This window comes from Xyrauchen texanus, chromosome 14, assembly GCF_025860055.1.
Source record: "Xyrauchen texanus isolate HMW12.3.18 chromosome 14, RBS_HiC_50CHRs, whole genome shotgun sequence".
Taxonomy (NCBI): domain Eukaryota; kingdom Metazoa; phylum Chordata; class Actinopteri; order Cypriniformes; family Catostomidae; genus Xyrauchen; species Xyrauchen texanus.
Genome location: NC_068289.1, coordinates 21,040,769 through 21,058,120, shown reverse-complemented (window position 1 = coordinate 21,058,120; position 17,352 = coordinate 21,040,769). Strand labels below are relative to the sequence as shown.

The 17,352-nt window shown below is 40.3% G+C and overlaps 1 protein-coding gene across 1 annotated transcript; it reads right to left on the bottom strand.

Moving 5' to 3' along the window:
- Positions 1-605: 605 nt before the first annotated feature.
- On the bottom strand, positions 606-3,180 carry LOC127655222 (homeobox protein Dlx2a). Its single transcript, XM_052142897.1, has 3 exons — positions 2,706-3,180; positions 2,240-2,424; positions 606-1,625 (listed from the first exon to the last, which is right to left on the bottom strand). The coding sequence occupies exons 1-3, from the start codon at positions 3,025-3,027 to the stop codon at positions 1,311-1,313; spliced, it is 822 nt and encodes a 273-aa protein (XP_051998857.1). The 5' UTR covers positions 3,028-3,180; the 3' UTR covers positions 606-1,310.
- Between the last annotated feature and the right edge of the window lie 14,172 nt (positions 3,181-17,352).

Sequence of the window (17,352 nt, the reverse complement as noted above, 5' to 3'; positions counted from 1 at the left end):
CGTGGGGTGGTGGAAATGTTTCCATGTTGTTTAGCTCAGGGCATTTGTCAGCCTGCTTTTTTTGGCTGGGCTGGCTTCATAAAAAGTCTGGAGCGCAGAGCTCTGACTCCAGAGAGTCTGAATCCAGCCAAACGCCTTCGTGTCGGGGCGTGTTTGCGCGCTCATTCCCTGCCCGAGGCTCTGTCGAGCGTCTCACTTATATCGGGCTCGCCGAGCCTATGTCTTTAGGTTTAATATCTCCAATAAAAAAAGAAAGAAAGAAATGAAAGAACATGGCCCGACAGTCTTTCGTGCTTTTAAAAAAAAGGACAATTCGCCAGAAAGTTTCCAATCCGAAATACCTTGCATAAAATCTCTTGACCTACTTAGTACGGAGTGGGCTAGACACACTTGTCACATTAGTCAACACAAGATTAATTTATGGTTTTGTGTGAAACATTTATAAGACGTTGAAACGCGTCTCCTGCCAGACTTATGAAAGACTAGAGACTGCCGGCGCCGAGACAAAGAGAGGGAGGAGTGGACAAATCTGAGGAAGAAACCCCAAATGAAACATTCCAAAAGAAATCGTCAATAAATGGCTAAAGCAATAAATTCACATGAAACATTTTATTTAAATAAGTGTGATTCATAATAGTGGCAAAACTGTTCGTTCGTATTTCAAAATAAATACAACTAAGAAAATAATCTCATAACATTTGGACAATCAGTAGCTTGCGAGTGATTTTCATTAGCGTTTTGTCTATAATAATCAAAAAACAGTGAGAACCCTATATGATATCCTAGACGAATGGCAACATTAATAAGGAGACGCTGTAAAACACAGAGACAGATATCGTATTTCCAAATTAGCTTATGTACTAAATATAAAACGAACAAAAAGTATGAATTCAAAGACGGGCACAGAAAAACACATTTACGGTGGATATAAGGACAGCGAAGTCATTAAAAAAACAAAGGCTTCAGGTTGTGCTACATGTGCTCTGATGATTTTAATACACCCTGCTGAAATATTCACTCCTATAATGTCTACATGAGTTCTCTAGGCTTTGGATAATAGTGGTTTACTGAACAATTCGTTTTAATCCATTAATGTACCACCCCTAGAAAGAAAATAAATAAATACAAAAATAATTGTATATGTTTGTTCTTTAGTTCTTGCCTGCATGAAAGCCAACAGTGTTGCGTGCAAAAACGCACGGGCAATGATCAATGTGGGAAGAGTGAAGAAGTCTCACCATTCAGATTGAAAACAGGCCTAAAAGTCATTTTAGTTGCATGTTCACAATATGACAAAAGAGTCATTTGAGTCAAAATATGGTCCCAGCACTGACAGTTGTGTTGTGGTGATGTAGCTGTAGATGGGTCGCAGAGTTCGTGGATGAGTACCAGGGGTAGTTTGTCAGGAAGGATGGGGTCGTTGTGTTCGGAGGGCTGTTGCTCTGGGGCAATGCCGAGTTTACAGTGTTCATGATCGGATTGTGAGTGAAGTCCCAGGCCGAGTTGAGAGGCGGCGAGTGCTGAGGTGGAGACTCGCTGGAGGCCACATGCTGCTCGGGTGGGATTTCTCCACTTTTCCACAACTTCTTGAACTTTGAACGACGATTCTGGAACCAGATTTTTACCTGCAAATAACCCAAGTTATGGTTTCATAAAGAACTTTTAACAAGCGGAACCTCCCTAATGGTCAAACGTTGAATTGTTGTAGTGAAACAAGGTTTTTTTAATTGTACACAACAGCATTATACAAGAAAAAAACACAAACCATTTGTTTTCTTTTACTTTTATTGTGTGTGTTTGTATGTGTCTGTGCTAACCTCACACACAGACACATCCACTCAATACACAACTTACACTCTATTTAACACACATATATATCTGTATGATATTTATATATGAGATTTAAAAATAGAGTAGCCTATATATACAGTATATATATATGTTTTAAGGATTTGCATTAAATTGAATTCTGTAAACTTCAATAAAATGTAATTAATAAAACTTAAACAATAAAACGGGTGGACATATTTTATTAAATACAACAACACAATATAGTGCATTAATAATAATAAAGTTTAACAGCAGATTTCTGCATCTAATTTCCAATTGTGTAAATGTAAAGATAAAGCAGTATTTAATTTGCATTTATACAGTAATAACAAAATCATAATCCAAGCGCATTTGTTAACTTAGTTATTTGTACATGATATCACAGACTTTGAAACGCATAACTCTTTACCTGTGTTTGTGTGAGGCCTAAAATTGCGGCCAGTTCGGCTCTTTCCGGCAGAGCCAGATACTGAGTCTTCTGGAACCTCCTCTGCAGGGCCGCCAGCTGGAAACTCGAATAAATAGTTCGAGGTTTTCGGACCTTCTTTGGTTTTCCATTAACCATTCGGATTTCAGGTTCACTTTCTTCTTTTTCTGAGTGAGAGAGGAAAAAAGAACTTGAAAAAAAGAAACTAATCTGTTCAAGCAAAATATGTAGGCGTGGCAGTAAGAAAATTATATATAGAACACATATGTTACACATATTAAATGCTATTATAATTAATAACAACAACTTTCGCAATTATATAACTGCTCCATTAAATATTTAAGTAGGCTACATGTTGTACTGAACATTATAATGTCAAATGTGAAAAAATATTACATTAAGGATTGCCCTAAAAGAGTCCTAATACTAACAAGAGGGACATATTTACCAGCATCCGCAGGAGTTGGTGAGGAGCAGGAGCCGTACGTGCTGTAGGGGCCAAAGGCATTGCCAAAGCCCAGCTCGTATGACTTGGTGTTGTACTGGACGCTGTTCATGCTGTTGTTCTGGTACTGGTAAGAGCTGATCTGGTCGTATGGAGAGCCGGCGCACTGTCCGGCCTGCTGGTTATTATTATAGTAGCTGCTGTCGGTGGCGGTGGAGACCGGTAGAGTCGGTGATTCCTGGGATTTGTGCAGACTGTGGTAACTGCTGGAGGTAATCTGGTTTGAATGCATATCTGTACTGAGGCTGTCAAAAACTCCAGTCATGTTTTTCGAAACGGAAAAAATACCTAACAAATCAATTCAAACAAAAGAGCGAACCCATGCAAACTCTTCTAAAGCGCAAAACTACAGAAGTTATCTGATGAAGACTGCATTCCACTTTGGAAGAAAACCAACGCAGACGCGACGCAGAGCGGAACTGTGATTGTCTGTCAGCAGAGATGCGGGAGGACGGTCATTTATCGCGCGTCACGGGGGAGGATGAACTTGTGCACGAGAAGCAGCCAATGAATGAAAGATACACACAGCTCATATAGGCCTATGTAGGCTCACGAAATATGTGCGTCCATTCTTGGTGATTTACTGCCGCGTTGTGGTATATGGTGCATGAAAACACAGTGGTCACACAATAGCCTTTAAGTAACACCACTAAACATACACTCCTAACAAATATTTAAATATTTTTAAGATATACGCATTTCAATTTCATAACACATTTAACACAAAAGTAATAAAATTATTATTATTACAAATATTAAATTTTGTTGCTGTTGTTGATAAGATAATTTAACTTATTACGTGTTGATTCTATTAACTTGTACTTCAGTTGGATTAACATTATAGTATTTGCCATTTCAACACACTTACTGCAATATAAATAATGAAGTTAGTGTTATAGGCTTATTTGAATTTATTTTATATATTTATTTTTTGCAATTCGTGTGCTTTATGTGTGCTGTTATTGTCATAACTGGTAGTTTATAGTTGTGTGATGTTAACAGCTTATATTTTATTCAGTGGTGTTTGTTGAGTGTCACCATTACTTGCCTTCTGTTTAAACTGAATGTCTAGCCATTACTGGTGTTCATAAAAATCTTTAATAAGAACTTAAACATCAACATTTTAAGTGCTGCAATGCATCATGGGTAGCCTTGTGTGTGTCACAGTATTAAAGTTATTTGAACACCTGATAAATCCAGTTTTGTAAATGGGTTATTTTGTTGTCTCGATTAAACTTCTTAAGTTGAAAGAATTTTTTGTTAATGTAACTTGACTGAATCAAAGCAAAAAGACAACTAGCATAAGTTAAGTTAATAATTTTTTTTTACAGTGATGTAGGCCTAAATCAATATACATGATCTGTCGAACATGAGCTAGTAATGTGATTTTTAATTACATTAATGCAAGTTTTAAACAGCAAGGTCATGGATATACCATAAATGAAACAGTCCTACACTGTCTCAGGGGCGTCACTTAAAAACCTGAATGATTTTGTCAATCCCCGAATGTTTTCTGTTCAGAACTTTTTTTCGTGGAACAGAAGCAAAATTAATTAAGGAAATGTTGGTAATTGTTCATCAGTTATGCCTATTTCATAATAACGGACTGTATTTGACTGATTGACTGGCTAAATATTTAAAGTCGCCTGTTTAGAATCAGAACTAGCGATGCCCGATTCGCAAATTAGTCTTTTTTGAGTAATTTCTTTTAATAAATTGCTCAAACAGGGGTGCATTTCCCAAAAGCATAGTTAGCCAACTATGGTCGCAAGTTCAATCATTACCAACATAGTGAAACGACTTGGTGTTTCCCCGAAACCATAGTTCCAATGAACATACACAAACAGTATCGCTAAGTTGAGTGCTACAGATCTCCTACAGATCTCCACCTGTGGTTAGAAGCATAATCCATTGTTAGTTTGCGGTGTCGACATCATTTGACTTCGCTGAGTGTTTCACTTTTATTCCATATACAGTGAATCCGGAAAGTATTCACAACGCTTCACTTTTTCCACATTTTGTTATGTTGCAGCCTTATTCCAAAATTGATTTAATTCATTATTTTCCTAAAAATTCCCCATAATGACAACATGAAAGAAGTTTGTTTGAAATCTTTGCAAATGTATTAAAAATAAAAAACTAAAAAAATCACATGAACATAAGTATTCACAGTTTTTGGCATGACACTCAACATTGAGCTCAGGTGCATCCTGTTTCCACTGATCATCCTTGAGAAGTTTCTACAACTTGACTGGAGTTCACCTGTGGCAAATTCGGTTGATTGGACATGATTTGGAAAGGCTATAAAACCTGTCTATATAAGGTCCCACAGTTAACAGTGCATGTCAGAGCACAAATCAAGCCATGAAGTCCAAGAAATTGTCTGTAGACCTCCGAGACTGGATTGTATCGAAGCACAGATCTGGGGAAGGGTACAGAACAATTTCTGCAGTATTGAAGGTCCCAATGAGCACAGTGGCCTCCATCATCCGTAAATGGAAGAAATTTGGAACCACCAGGACTCATCCTAGAGCTCTCAGCCTGGCCAAATTGATCGATCGGGGGAGAAGGGCCTTAGTCAGGGAGGTGACCAAGGACCCGATGGTCACTGACAGAGCTCCAGCATTTCTCTGTGGAGAGAGGAGAACCTTCCAGAAGAACAACCATCTCTGCAGCACTCCACCAATCAGGCCTGTTTGTTAGAGTGGCCAGACAGGAGTCACTCCTCAGTAAAAGTGACATGACAGCCTGCCGGGTTTTTGAACCTGAAGGACTCCCAGACCATGAGAAACAAAGATTGAACTCTTTGTCCTGAATGGCAAGCGTCATGTCTGGAGGAAACCAGGCACTGCTCATCACCTGGCCATGACCATCCCTACAGTGAAGCATGGTGGTGGCAGCATCATGCTGTGGGAATGTTTTTCAGCAGCAGGAACTAGGAGACTAGTCAGGATCGAGGGAAAGATGAATTCAGCAATGTACAGAGACATCCTTGATGAAAACCAGAGCATTGTGGACCTCAGACTGGGGCAAAGGTTCATCTTCCAACAGGACAATGACCCTAAGCACACAGCCAAGATAACAAAGGAGTGGCTACAGGACAACTCTGTGAATGTCCTTGAGTGGCCCAGCCAGAGCCCAGACTTGAACCCGATTGAAAATCTCTGGAGAGATCTGAAAATGTCTGTGCACCGATGCTCCCCATCAAACTTGATGGAGCTTGAGAGGTCCTGCAGAGAAGAATGGAAGAAACTGCCCAAAAATAAGTGTGCCAAGCTTGTAGCATCATACACGAAAAACTTGAGGGTGTAATTGGTGCCAAAGGTGCTTCAGCAAAGTATTGAGCAAAGGTTGTGAATACTTATGTACATGAGATTTTTTTTGTTTGTTTTCTATTTTTAATAAATTTGCAAAGATTTCAAACAAACTTATTTCATGTTGTCATTATAAGGTATTGTTTGTACAACAAACAATAACAAAATGTGGAAAAAGTGAAGCGCTGTGAATACTTTCCAGATGTGCTGTAAATCTTTAATTCTGTAAACACTTTGGCCATGTTTACATGCATTTAAGAAAATGGCTTATTCCAGGGTTCGCAGAAAGTGCTGTTCTGAAATTTCACCTAAACAGAAATGCAGACTTTTAAGGGATTTTATGTGTTATGTTAAGGCATAAGTGGCATTTATATGTTTTTGAAGAGTGCATGTGCTCAAGTGCGTCGGGGGAACCCCAAAATGTGATGTAGAGGGAAACCCATCTATTGCAGCATATGCTATGTATCTACACCGTGCCTGCAGCTTTCCTGTCTTCAGGAGCTTTCTCACATTAAATGGCTTTCTGGTGTACCTGTACATGAGTTTTATCATTTAATATTCATTTAATAAACACCCCATGTATAACGTCATTAAGGACAGGTCTTTGTTGTTGAACTAACATTGTTTTGGGAAACAGTCGTGACTAGCTAATTAATTTCTCCAACGAGGTACTGTGTTGGATAAAGGTGCTGTAAGTGATTTTAGCATTCTAACTTCCACAAGACTCATTGATTTAGCTATGCCACCTCTCCAAAATGCTGCATCAATAGCCTACAGTTGAAACTGACACAAAGCATGTTTCCACAGTTGTCAAACATAACAGTAGCGAAACAGCACCCTCAATAGGCAAATTGTAAATCATATAATGTCATATAGCCTCAATAATTCACTGCAAGGACAATACTATGAGAACACGCAAAATTATTGACAGGCAGAAAGCGTCAGAGACACATATTTGTTTGATGTCTACAAAGTCTAAAATTATCCTGGAGACTGGTGAGATATCTCATAACACTTATTTCAGTGATAACTGATTATTGTCATGAATTTTGAACATTGCTTCTTTAAAAACATGTTTTCCTTATACTCGGTGGCATAAAATTTGTTGAATTTTCCTACATTTGCTATCTATACACACAAACACACACCAAAAAATTGGGCTTGAATCTGGTGGTGTGACAGAAATACTCAAACTCTTACAGTTTGCGGTCAAATTTGACAAACATGAAGGTTCCACAGCTCGGGCCCGGGATGAAATATTGTCCCCTGAGCCTGAGACAGAAGGTCCCGCCTGTCCGGAATCGCCCAAGGCGAGCCGTCAAGGAGAGACATTATCTCCGAGAACCATACACTGTTTGGCCAGCGCGGCGCTATCAGTAAGAGGTAGGACCCTTGCTGGAGAACTCTGGCCAAGACTCCCAGGAGCAGAGAAACCGGGGGAAACGCATACAGATGCATTCTGAGCCATGTATGCGCCATCGCCTCCAGATCCTTTCCCCGGGCCCAAAGGAGAATTTGCCGTGCCAGTCTGTTCAGCTGGCGTGAACGTAGACCTCCTTGATGGTTTATGTAAGAGACTACCGCTGTGTTGTCCACCCGCACCAAGACATGGCAGCCTCTGGAGGAAGTATTTCAGGGCCAGTAATACAGCCATCAATTCGAGACAGTTAATGTGACAATCGAGCTGACGACCCTCCCATTCCCCTTGAGCTGGACGACCACTTAAGACCGCTAGAGAGGACTCTTTTCTTGGCTTTGAGCCTCAACCCCAGAGAAACCAGTTGAGCTAAGACGATATCCCTGTGCTGTATTATATTTAGTAATTTTCAATATCTTTCGGTGCTTTCACAAGGTTGCATACAATGTTCGTCAGTATTTCCACATTATTTTCATGTTGAGAATAAAGCTCCTGTACATACTGGCCAAAGTTTCAGCCAGAGAGTGAAAACAAAATGTTTGTAATTTCAGTTCATTATGAGCAGGCCCGGATAGGCAAATCGGGATCACCGGGAGAATTCCTGGTCAGCCGGTCTGTTTTTTTTTTTGGCAGCAAGGGCTGGTGTTGTCACGGCACTGAGGTGAAATATGGATACTGTCCCTAGGCTGCCTGCACTCACAGCAGCCCACTCTTTTTTTATTTTTATTTTACCTCAGCCCCACTCTTTTTATTTCTAATTTTTTCGCAGCCCACTGGCAGAGTGTAGCCTGCAGGTTAATGACGTAATTATCTTTTTGACTCCCCAGACAGCAGCACCTTGCTTACAAAAAAAACGTCACTTGTAAACTTCAGTCAGTGGTGGTTGTGGTTGATGGAGGATAAATGGACAATAGAAAGCGCAAAGGTGGCGCTGAAAAGGCAAGATTAAAAAAAGAAAGCACCAGCGCACCAAATAAAGACAATGAGAGGGCTGGTAAGCTAACCTTAAGCAGTGCAAGATGCTAGCGGCCGTGCAAAATAATGTTGTCTGCAAACCACCGTTCATGTTTATGTATCAAACTTTTTCTTGTAGTTCTTCAGCAGCAGCAGCCTCTGTTGCTCATTGAGTGAATATAAGAATTAGAAGAGTTAATGTTAATGAAGACTACGGACGGTGTAGAGATGTTCATTAACGTTTTCGACAATGTCGACAAAAATGTTCGTTGTCAAATAGTCGTTTGATCTCATTTAATGTAACATGAGATCACAATAAACTGTAATGATGACTTGGGATAGCAGCACTGCAGTTCGTGCTTGAGTCTGACTGAGGAAGAATTACACAGATCACCATCCAGATGCACTCTAAACTTTCCAAACAGCTTCAGGTGATGTAGATCCCAAAGTATTGGGGAATTATACAAAAATATCCAATAAGTAAATACAGAAGCACTCTAGTTGTGGAATAAGTGGAGCCGGAGGTCTATAAAGGAAACACACTGACTTTGCATCTTAAATGCAAATATATGTAATGCGTTATAGCTTTATTAAAGTTCAAATAATACGGAAGCAGGTCTTGTAGTTATCTACAAACTCCGAAACAGGCATTTCTCTGTGCGGGCAGTGCCTCTTCTATGAGCTGTGCGAATGACCCGATCTAATGGGGGGGGATTGAAACTGCACCCGGCTGAAAGACACACTGTCATGTTGACGCTCGTCCCTCGAGCCCGCACTTACTAAATCTAGATTATAACGCGATGCCTCATGACTTATTGAATCATGCGTCACAGTGCACTATTACAGACTTACATACTGAGGTTTTAATTACATTATTTTAATAGTCTGTCACGAACTAAAGTGGGCCGGTCTAAGGAAACTCCGGCCCTGGTTATAAGCAAACACATTATTCTGGTTCCAATGTTCCGCTGCCTCCTTTCAAGTTGGTAACTGGTTAGTACGAAATTATAGAAAGGTTAATAGTGTTTGTTTGTTTGTTTGTTTGTTTTAATGTCAGTACTCTGTGATAAGAGTGGGTGATGTACCAATTGCAGTGTTACCAGATCTCTCAAGGAAAAGAAAACTGGACCTCGTTTTCCACAAGCGATTTTACAAAATGTTCATAATTTTTTAAGTGTGTTACCCAAAGTTGCACTTAACATGAAGCACGAAGGTGCGCGCTTTAAGTGTTACTCAAGAGAGTCGCTGTCCAATTTGAAGTGCTGAAATCTGACATTGTCGTTTGTCATTGTAACTTCATTATTTATATGTAACTGTATAAATACATCTTATTTACCATGCTGGAAAATGTCTATTAAATATAAAATAGTTTTGTTCATTTTATGAAGAACGACCCATTAGTCTAATTTTACACAATCACTGTTTCGTTCATCAGAACGCCCTTTGTCCGGTTTCAATTTCTCAACTTGTGAGTGTTTGGTGTTTGTCGTTTTATTATCATTTAGCCTGCAAAAATATAATAATTATGTTGTTTTTTTTATTGAAGATGTCATATTATTTTAACATGGGTTTAAATAAAGACCTTCACCTAACTCACAGCACTTCTGAAGTTCTGGACATCAACATCATCAAATCCATGACATGTGGAAGTCAAAGTAGACATTTCACTTCAAAACAATGACATAAACAATGTCATAAAATATACATATGTTTTTAAATTATTTCTCATTATTTTGCATTGCATCAATGTTTTTATGATACTAAATTACGCTTAATTTATGTTTACTGCCAGTTGCACCAGCTATACATAAGTTACCATAAAACGTAGCTTTTAAAGACGCCTCCGACCAGGAGTAATGGTTGAAATAAAAAAGGAGACTAATATAACTGAGCTTGTGTTTTGTGTGACAGGGGTCAATCATTTCGACATACAGTATGATGTTGACATTTACAGGCTTGGGAGGCGGAGCCCTGGGTGGCTCGAGAGGCGGAGCCCTGGGAGGGTTGAGGCTACAGGTGCTGGCTCGCTGACGGTCGAGGCTACAGGTGCTGGCTCGCTGACGGTCGAGGCTACAGGCGCTGGCTCGCTGACCGTGGCAGGCGTGGGCTCTGGCTCGCTGACCGTGGCAGGCGTGGGCTGGGGAGCAGAAGCCTTTCCTCTTCTCCTCCTCCTCCGTGCGGATGAAGCTGGCAACGCTGGCTCTGGGACGGGTGAGACTTCCAGCGCATCGGCCGTGGCTGGCGTGGGCGTTGGCTCGTCGGCCGTGGCAGGCATGGGCCTTGGCTCGTTGGCCGTGGCAGGCGTGAAGGGATGAGCCATGGAAGGCTGGGGGGTGACCACTGTGGGTAAGAGGTAAGGCCCTCTTCTTCTACGCCCACAGTGAACGGTGAGCCGCAAACTTTCAGTGTCTCTTCCACAAAGTTGAGGAGCGTCCAGCGAGGAGTCACCGGTGGCAACAGCTCCCTTAGCGAACTGTGGAGATTTGCCCTGAAGAACACCACCAGGGAGTATTCTGGGAAGTCCGCTACATTTGCCAGCTCCAGAAAGCCACGAATGGGATCCTCCACTGGACGGTCCTCTTGCCTGAGGCAGAGAAGTCTATAGTTCGCCTGTTGAACCGCTAGATCCATTATGGTCAGTCGTCCTGTTACGAAGGCAGACGAGGAGTGGGGATCTAGATGCGGTTTTATTGAAAATAACAAGACAAACAAGACTGTAACAAACAAAAAATCCACGAGGGGAAACAAAAGATATATACAAGAGAAAACATCCACGATGGGCTCAGGCAGGAACAGATATCAGAATCTTTACATTTAAACATTCACATTTAACAACCGACAATGAATGGAGAAACAACAGGGTTTAAATATACAGGGATAATGATGATCAAATGAGACACAGGTGAGAACAATGAATGACTGGCAATGATGAGGGCAGGGAATTATGGGAAGTGTAGTTTATAACAGGTGACAAGTGAAACACAGGGCAGACAACAGGGGATCGTGACACTAGTTTATTTTTGTCCACAAAAATAATTGTATTTGTTTACTAATTTATTAATCTATTAATATATATATATATATATATATATATATATATATATATATATATATATATATATATATATATATATACACTATATTTAATGCATTATTTATTCATTGTATTATTAGTCTTATTGGTTAAAATAAAAATAAACAAGTATGCCGATTTTAAATGCAGCTTTGATTTAATAAGAAAAACAAAGTAACTTAGAATATAAAGATACAAACACAGGTAACGAGGAACAGAACATAATGGAACACATGCAAAGACTGACAAAGAAACCAGGGGAAACAATGGCTTAAATACACAAGGGAAAAAAGGGACTGAGGAACACCTGGGGAAACAATCAGGGTAAACCAATCATAATATAAATCTACAAAAGTACTACAAATCAAACACAGGAAACAGGAATGGGGAATTAAGCAACAAGAATTTCAATATAAAAGTCTAGGCAAAAACATAAGGAGTAGATTCCAGACATTAAAAAATAAATAAATAATCCATGGGGTGTGGGCGGGAGGGGGAAACAGGCAATTCAAGGGGCCACAAGGAGAGCAGAGGAACAAGGCAAACCAGAAGACCATGGTGATGCTGGAGGAATAGACCAGGGTGGAGCTTGCGGAGCAGGACACTTGGGCAGAACTGGATTGGAGAATGTAACGCCCTGACAGAGTCGCAAGGAAGGTGACCCGTGGAAGATTTTTTGGTGGAGCAGTCCAAGGCAGAGCCCGGGAGATGGAAAACCAAGGCGAAGTCAGAGAGCCTGGAGACCAAGGCTCCAAAGGGATGACAAACCACGGTGGAGCCGAGGGGAGATGGAAGGTCAGAACCCTTATGTTGAAACCACAACTCTGAAGACCACGGTGGATTTGGCTGGACAGGAGACCATGGTCGCACCAGTAGAGCCCGAGGGCTGAGGAGAGCCAGCTGAGCAGGAAGATGACGATGAGCCAGGGAACTGGATGGAACCAGAGAGTTCATTCTGGATGGAACCAGCGGGGAAGGAGTCTCTGGGAGAGCGGATGGAACCGCTTGAAGAGGAGTCTCTGAGAGAGCGGACGGAGCTGTGGAAGAAGCTGAGGGCGGAGTCATGGAAGACTGTGAGGGTGGAGTCGTGAAAGACTGTTAGGGCAGAGTCACCATAGTCAGGAGCACTGGCATCGACTGGGAAATGGTCTCTGTGGTCATGGGAACTGGCGGTGATATGGCAACAACCTCCGTGGTCGTGAGCATGGGCTGTGACAGGGTAACGACTTCCGTTGTCGTGAGCACGGGCAGTGACAGGGGAACGGCCTCTGAAGTAGTGCCTGGGGAGTAGGAGCCCTTCTTCTCTTCCTCTTCCGAACAGCCGTGAGCACAGCTGTGGGAGGCTCGGAAGAAAGAGCCATTGAAGGCTCGATGAAGGAAGGCAGAACCATGGAGGGCTCGCAGGGCGGAGCCATGGTGGCCCCCTCAAAAAATTCCACTAGGGTGGGTGAGGCTTGCAATGCTGGCTCCATGACCGGTGGGGCTTGCAACGTTGGCTCTGGGATGGGTGAGGCTTCAAGAACAAACTTGTATGCCGTGGCAGCCTTGGGCGTTAGCTCATTGGACGTGGCAGGTATGGGTGTTGATAACCCGTGAGGAATGTCCTTCATAGCTGAATGCACCGACATCAGTCGTGGATCATCTACCAGTGCTGAAAACAATGAGGTAAGCTCTGTGGCTGTTGGAGCAGGTGGAGAAATGGCTTTCATAGCTGAGAGAACTGGCAGGATAGGAGCACTGGGTTCATCCTTACATGAAAGGAAATAACTCTCCAGAGTGATGTTGATATATTCCCTTCAAGTGAGTTCTCCCATCTCTGTTAAGACTATTTTGTGATGGTAATTCAATCCAAAAAATGTATTTTAAGTGTGAACCCAAAGTTCGATCGGCAAAAGTGAGCACAGTAATCCACAAAAGGAAGGTCGTATCCAAGAGAGTTAAAAAAATTCAGCAACTAGATCCATTTTTGGGTCAGTCTTTCTGTAACGTCAAGAGAGTCAAGAAAGCAGGATCTAGATTAAGCATTGATTTTATAAGATAAACAAAGTAACTCAGAATATAAAGAAACAAACACAGGGAACAAGGAACAGAATATAATGGAACATTATTAAATACACAAGAGAAAACAAGGGAATGAGGAAACAAGTCCGTAAAACTACGATGAATCGTAACATGGATTCTACGATCTACTAAGGCTTAAGATGCTTCTGGGAAATGAGGCTCTGACCCATAGACATCAAAGGGGGCTTGAGCACCTGCCCATTTTCTTCCTTGAGAAAAAGAGCACTTTTTTCTGGGGTGCCTTTTTTTTATTTTTTATAAATGAATATATATAAATATATATTCCTGTTTGGGCAGAGAGTTTCTGATTCTGCCCTCTCTCCGTGTCTCCACACTGCAGTGCAACACACATCGGCACATCAGGCAGGCAGGCAGGCAGCAGCCTGTCCCAGCTCCTATCCCTGTTGTGTTTTTCTTGGCTGGTGTGGAGGTGAGTAGTGATGAACAAAAGACTAATGCCTCCTAAACACTACTTGACTTTCAAAGACATTGGATCTTGGTACCATTCATATTACAGAACTGTCTGTCTTGTCATTGAAGTCATAGTCAAATTACACGATGAATCAGCGACAGGGGTGAACACATTACAAAACATTTCACTATTGACAAATCCCTGATGACTCTGCCTGGCTCCAAATTACATTTCACAACAAAGTACACGCGAGAAGTTATAAGAAATATGAAAACAAATACATGATCATATATTATGCATTTAAGAATATGATATGTATGTTTTTAATCATATATTTTATTGATTACAATATGAAAAAGTACCTCCTACAGAAAAATCTACCTATTTGCTTATTTGACTGTCCAAAGAATTGACAATTCCTCTCCAACTCTTCTCTTTCTCCACCCGGTTGTGCTACAGTGCAGATGAAACTTCAAATCCACAAATTTGCCAGTGTTCCACAAATTTGTCCTCCATTTCTTCGGTCCGATGAGTCTTTCTTGATACCGCAGCCATGCTGATGTTCTGTTGCAGGTCCATCATGACTCCTCCCACTGAAACATCCTTGCTCTCTCATTGGCTGTAGGTCAACTCTGCAGTTGTATTCAGTCAAAACATATTTCACATTGTACGATTTGGAAACGCAGATGTCCAGATATTTAACATCCTATATATCTCGCTGATATCGGTGACGTGTCGGCGGTTCTCTCAAATCGCGTCTTTGATTGTTCATACATTGCGTTCGTCGCTCACTTGAGCAAGCTCTGATTTGCCTACGATTTCTGGCTTTTGTCGGCGATCTCCAAAAAAACTGTTGGCGAGCGAAAATCGGGCTTAAAATCATGGCATAAGCTACTAGTGCCTCGACTTACAGCTAATAGCCAAAAGCCAAAAGAAAATTCATGAGCTACTAATGTAATAAGTTAGTTAAAGTTTAGCTAAGGCAATATATCATGGCCATACAGGCTAATGTACTGTATTTAATGGAGACACTACAGGTGACTACAGTAAAATTTGTGTCTAATAACGTCATCACAATCGCCACAATGATATGCAAATTAGGCATTAACTAATTACAATGCGCTAATTTGCATACATTTGGCAAGGCACTGCAGGTGAATAGGATAAAAAAAAAAACTACATTATTTCAAAGATCAAGACCTTTTTTTGTAAAAATTTCAGTTAAGTTGCTATATTTTTTCAATCATTTTTTCAATTGTTTTTTCATTATTTTTGCAGTGTTTTTTTCCCTGTAGAATTAACAAAATAGCAGCAACAACCTTTTTCAGTTTAGTGTGAAGATTTTTGTTGATTTTGAAGTGTTATGCATTCCAATAACTCCAAAAGAATTCAAACGATTTATTGCCTTGTGCAAAATATACAAATTATTAGTGAAACTATGTCTTGGTGCAGTCATTTATTTTAAATATATACTTGAAACTAGTAGCATTGACGACATGCACATTGTGGCATAGTTTCCATTGCTGTTGCCTGCTCTTGTGATAAACCTGGTGAATACTAAAGAAGACCACAGTCTCTGTGTGAACTGATTATTTTGTAGAAATCTGTTGAGTATGGAACAATTGCGTGAGTGAATAAAAATAATTCAGAGTTGTGTTAATATATTTAATGTTTCGTTTAAACATTTTTTTTTATAAATAATTTTGAGAAGTGCCCTTTTTTTCCACTTGAGCCCCTGCCCCCAAAATGTCTGTGCACATCCCTGCTGTTTGTACATAGTCCAATTTTTCTGTGTTTACTGCTGTAGGTCTGTTAAAAATTGTATTAAAGTAAAGTATCATTTAAAGTATTCTTTCATTTCAGACAAATGGTTTCGAAAGTAGCTCTTTAGCTCAACACACAAAGAGGCACTGTGGACTAAGGCTAGTCCATTTTGTCCCTCATTTGTCATTTCATCCTTTAGGGCCTCGTTTCCTAATAAATATGGATCTTAGACCTTAAGACCGTTTATATGTGTGGTTATGAATGTTTTTATTTTGTATCTCCAAAAAGCACTAAACATGAAAGAACTCATCCCAGACAGCACACGTATGTATGTCTCCGAGATATCGGTTTTAGATCTTTTCATCTGGAAAGCATCACATTCTAAATAACATCTGTTAAACATCTTATGAAGATCAGATTTACAAACATTCTTAATCATAAACATCTCAAAAACATCTACTGAATGTCTTATTGACAACCAAGGGGAAATACCTTTAAGTCATTTTGCAGACGAGCAAAAAACCTAAAAAATAAATCGTATTGACGTAAACACACACATCAAATAGACGTCTTGGTGATGTGCTTGTGCTGTCAGGGACTATAAGTGATAGGGGAAGATGCCCCCCACAATGTGCCTTTACCTTTAAATTGTAACTTATTTAGATATAAGTTTAACATGAACAGGATGATAGTGATTCATCTAATATATTATCATGGGAAATAAATAGAAGCTATAATTATAAACAGGCCAATGAATATATACATATTTAGATGCTCATAGGTGTAAATAGCACCTGCCTCACAGCATGGCTATTTGGACTCTAAAAGGCTGGTGGAAACAGAGAAATTGAAGACAAACTGCACCTCTAGTGTTACTGCAGTGCAATTACAGTGTGGATTTGCCTTTTTCGTGTGGACCACCCTGATTTGATTCTGCCTTTTGTCCCACTTTTCCCATCCTGTTTCCAATTTCCACTCTTACTAGTTCCTTAAATCTTCATATTATAATAAATAAATATTAATATAACATCTAGTAAAAATGTTTGATGGCGGAAGCAATAGTTTTAATGCAATTAACCCTGGTGTTACTACAGTTATATGATGCTAATATACACTCATTTACCTCTTTTGCTTTTGCAGCATTCTGAGTAAATTCTAGAGATTGTTGTGTGTGAAAATCCCAGGAGATCAGCAGTTACAGAAGTACTCAAACCAGCCCATCTGGCACCAACAATCATGCCACGCTCCAAATCACTGAGATCACATTTTTCCTCATTCTGATGGTTGATGTGAACAATAACTGACGGTCCTGACCCGTATCTGCATAATTTTATTCAATGCAATGCTGCCACACAATTGGCTGATTAAATAATTGCATATGTAGGTGTACAGGTGTCCCTAATAAAGTGGTCGGTGAGTATAGTAACCATATTTAATTTTTGGGATTATGATTTTACTACAAAATACCAGGGTGATACCTTGTAGTGAAACTATTGTTAATTTTTGTAAGAAAATGTTAGGGCTAGGTTTAGGGGTAGGGATTGGTGAAGGTCTGTGGTACTTTAAATTGCATTTATAAATCCCAAAGTTACACA

What these genes read in the sequence shown, in the direction of transcription:
- LOC127655222 (XM_052142897.1), bottom strand. Translation starts at nt 3,027, where the DNA reads ATGACTGGAGTTTTTGACAGCCTCAGTACAGATATGCATTCAAACCAG. An exon ending in ACCAACTCCTGCGGATGCTG is followed by an intron (nt 2,425 to 2,705) that starts GTAAATATGTCC and finishes TCTCTCACTCAG; the next exon opens with AAAAAGAAGAAAGTGAACCT. An exon ending in TAGGCCTCACACAAACACAG is followed by an intron (nt 1,626 to 2,239) that starts GTAAAGAGTTAT and finishes GGTTATTTGCAG; the next exon opens with GTAAAAATCTGGTTCCAGAA.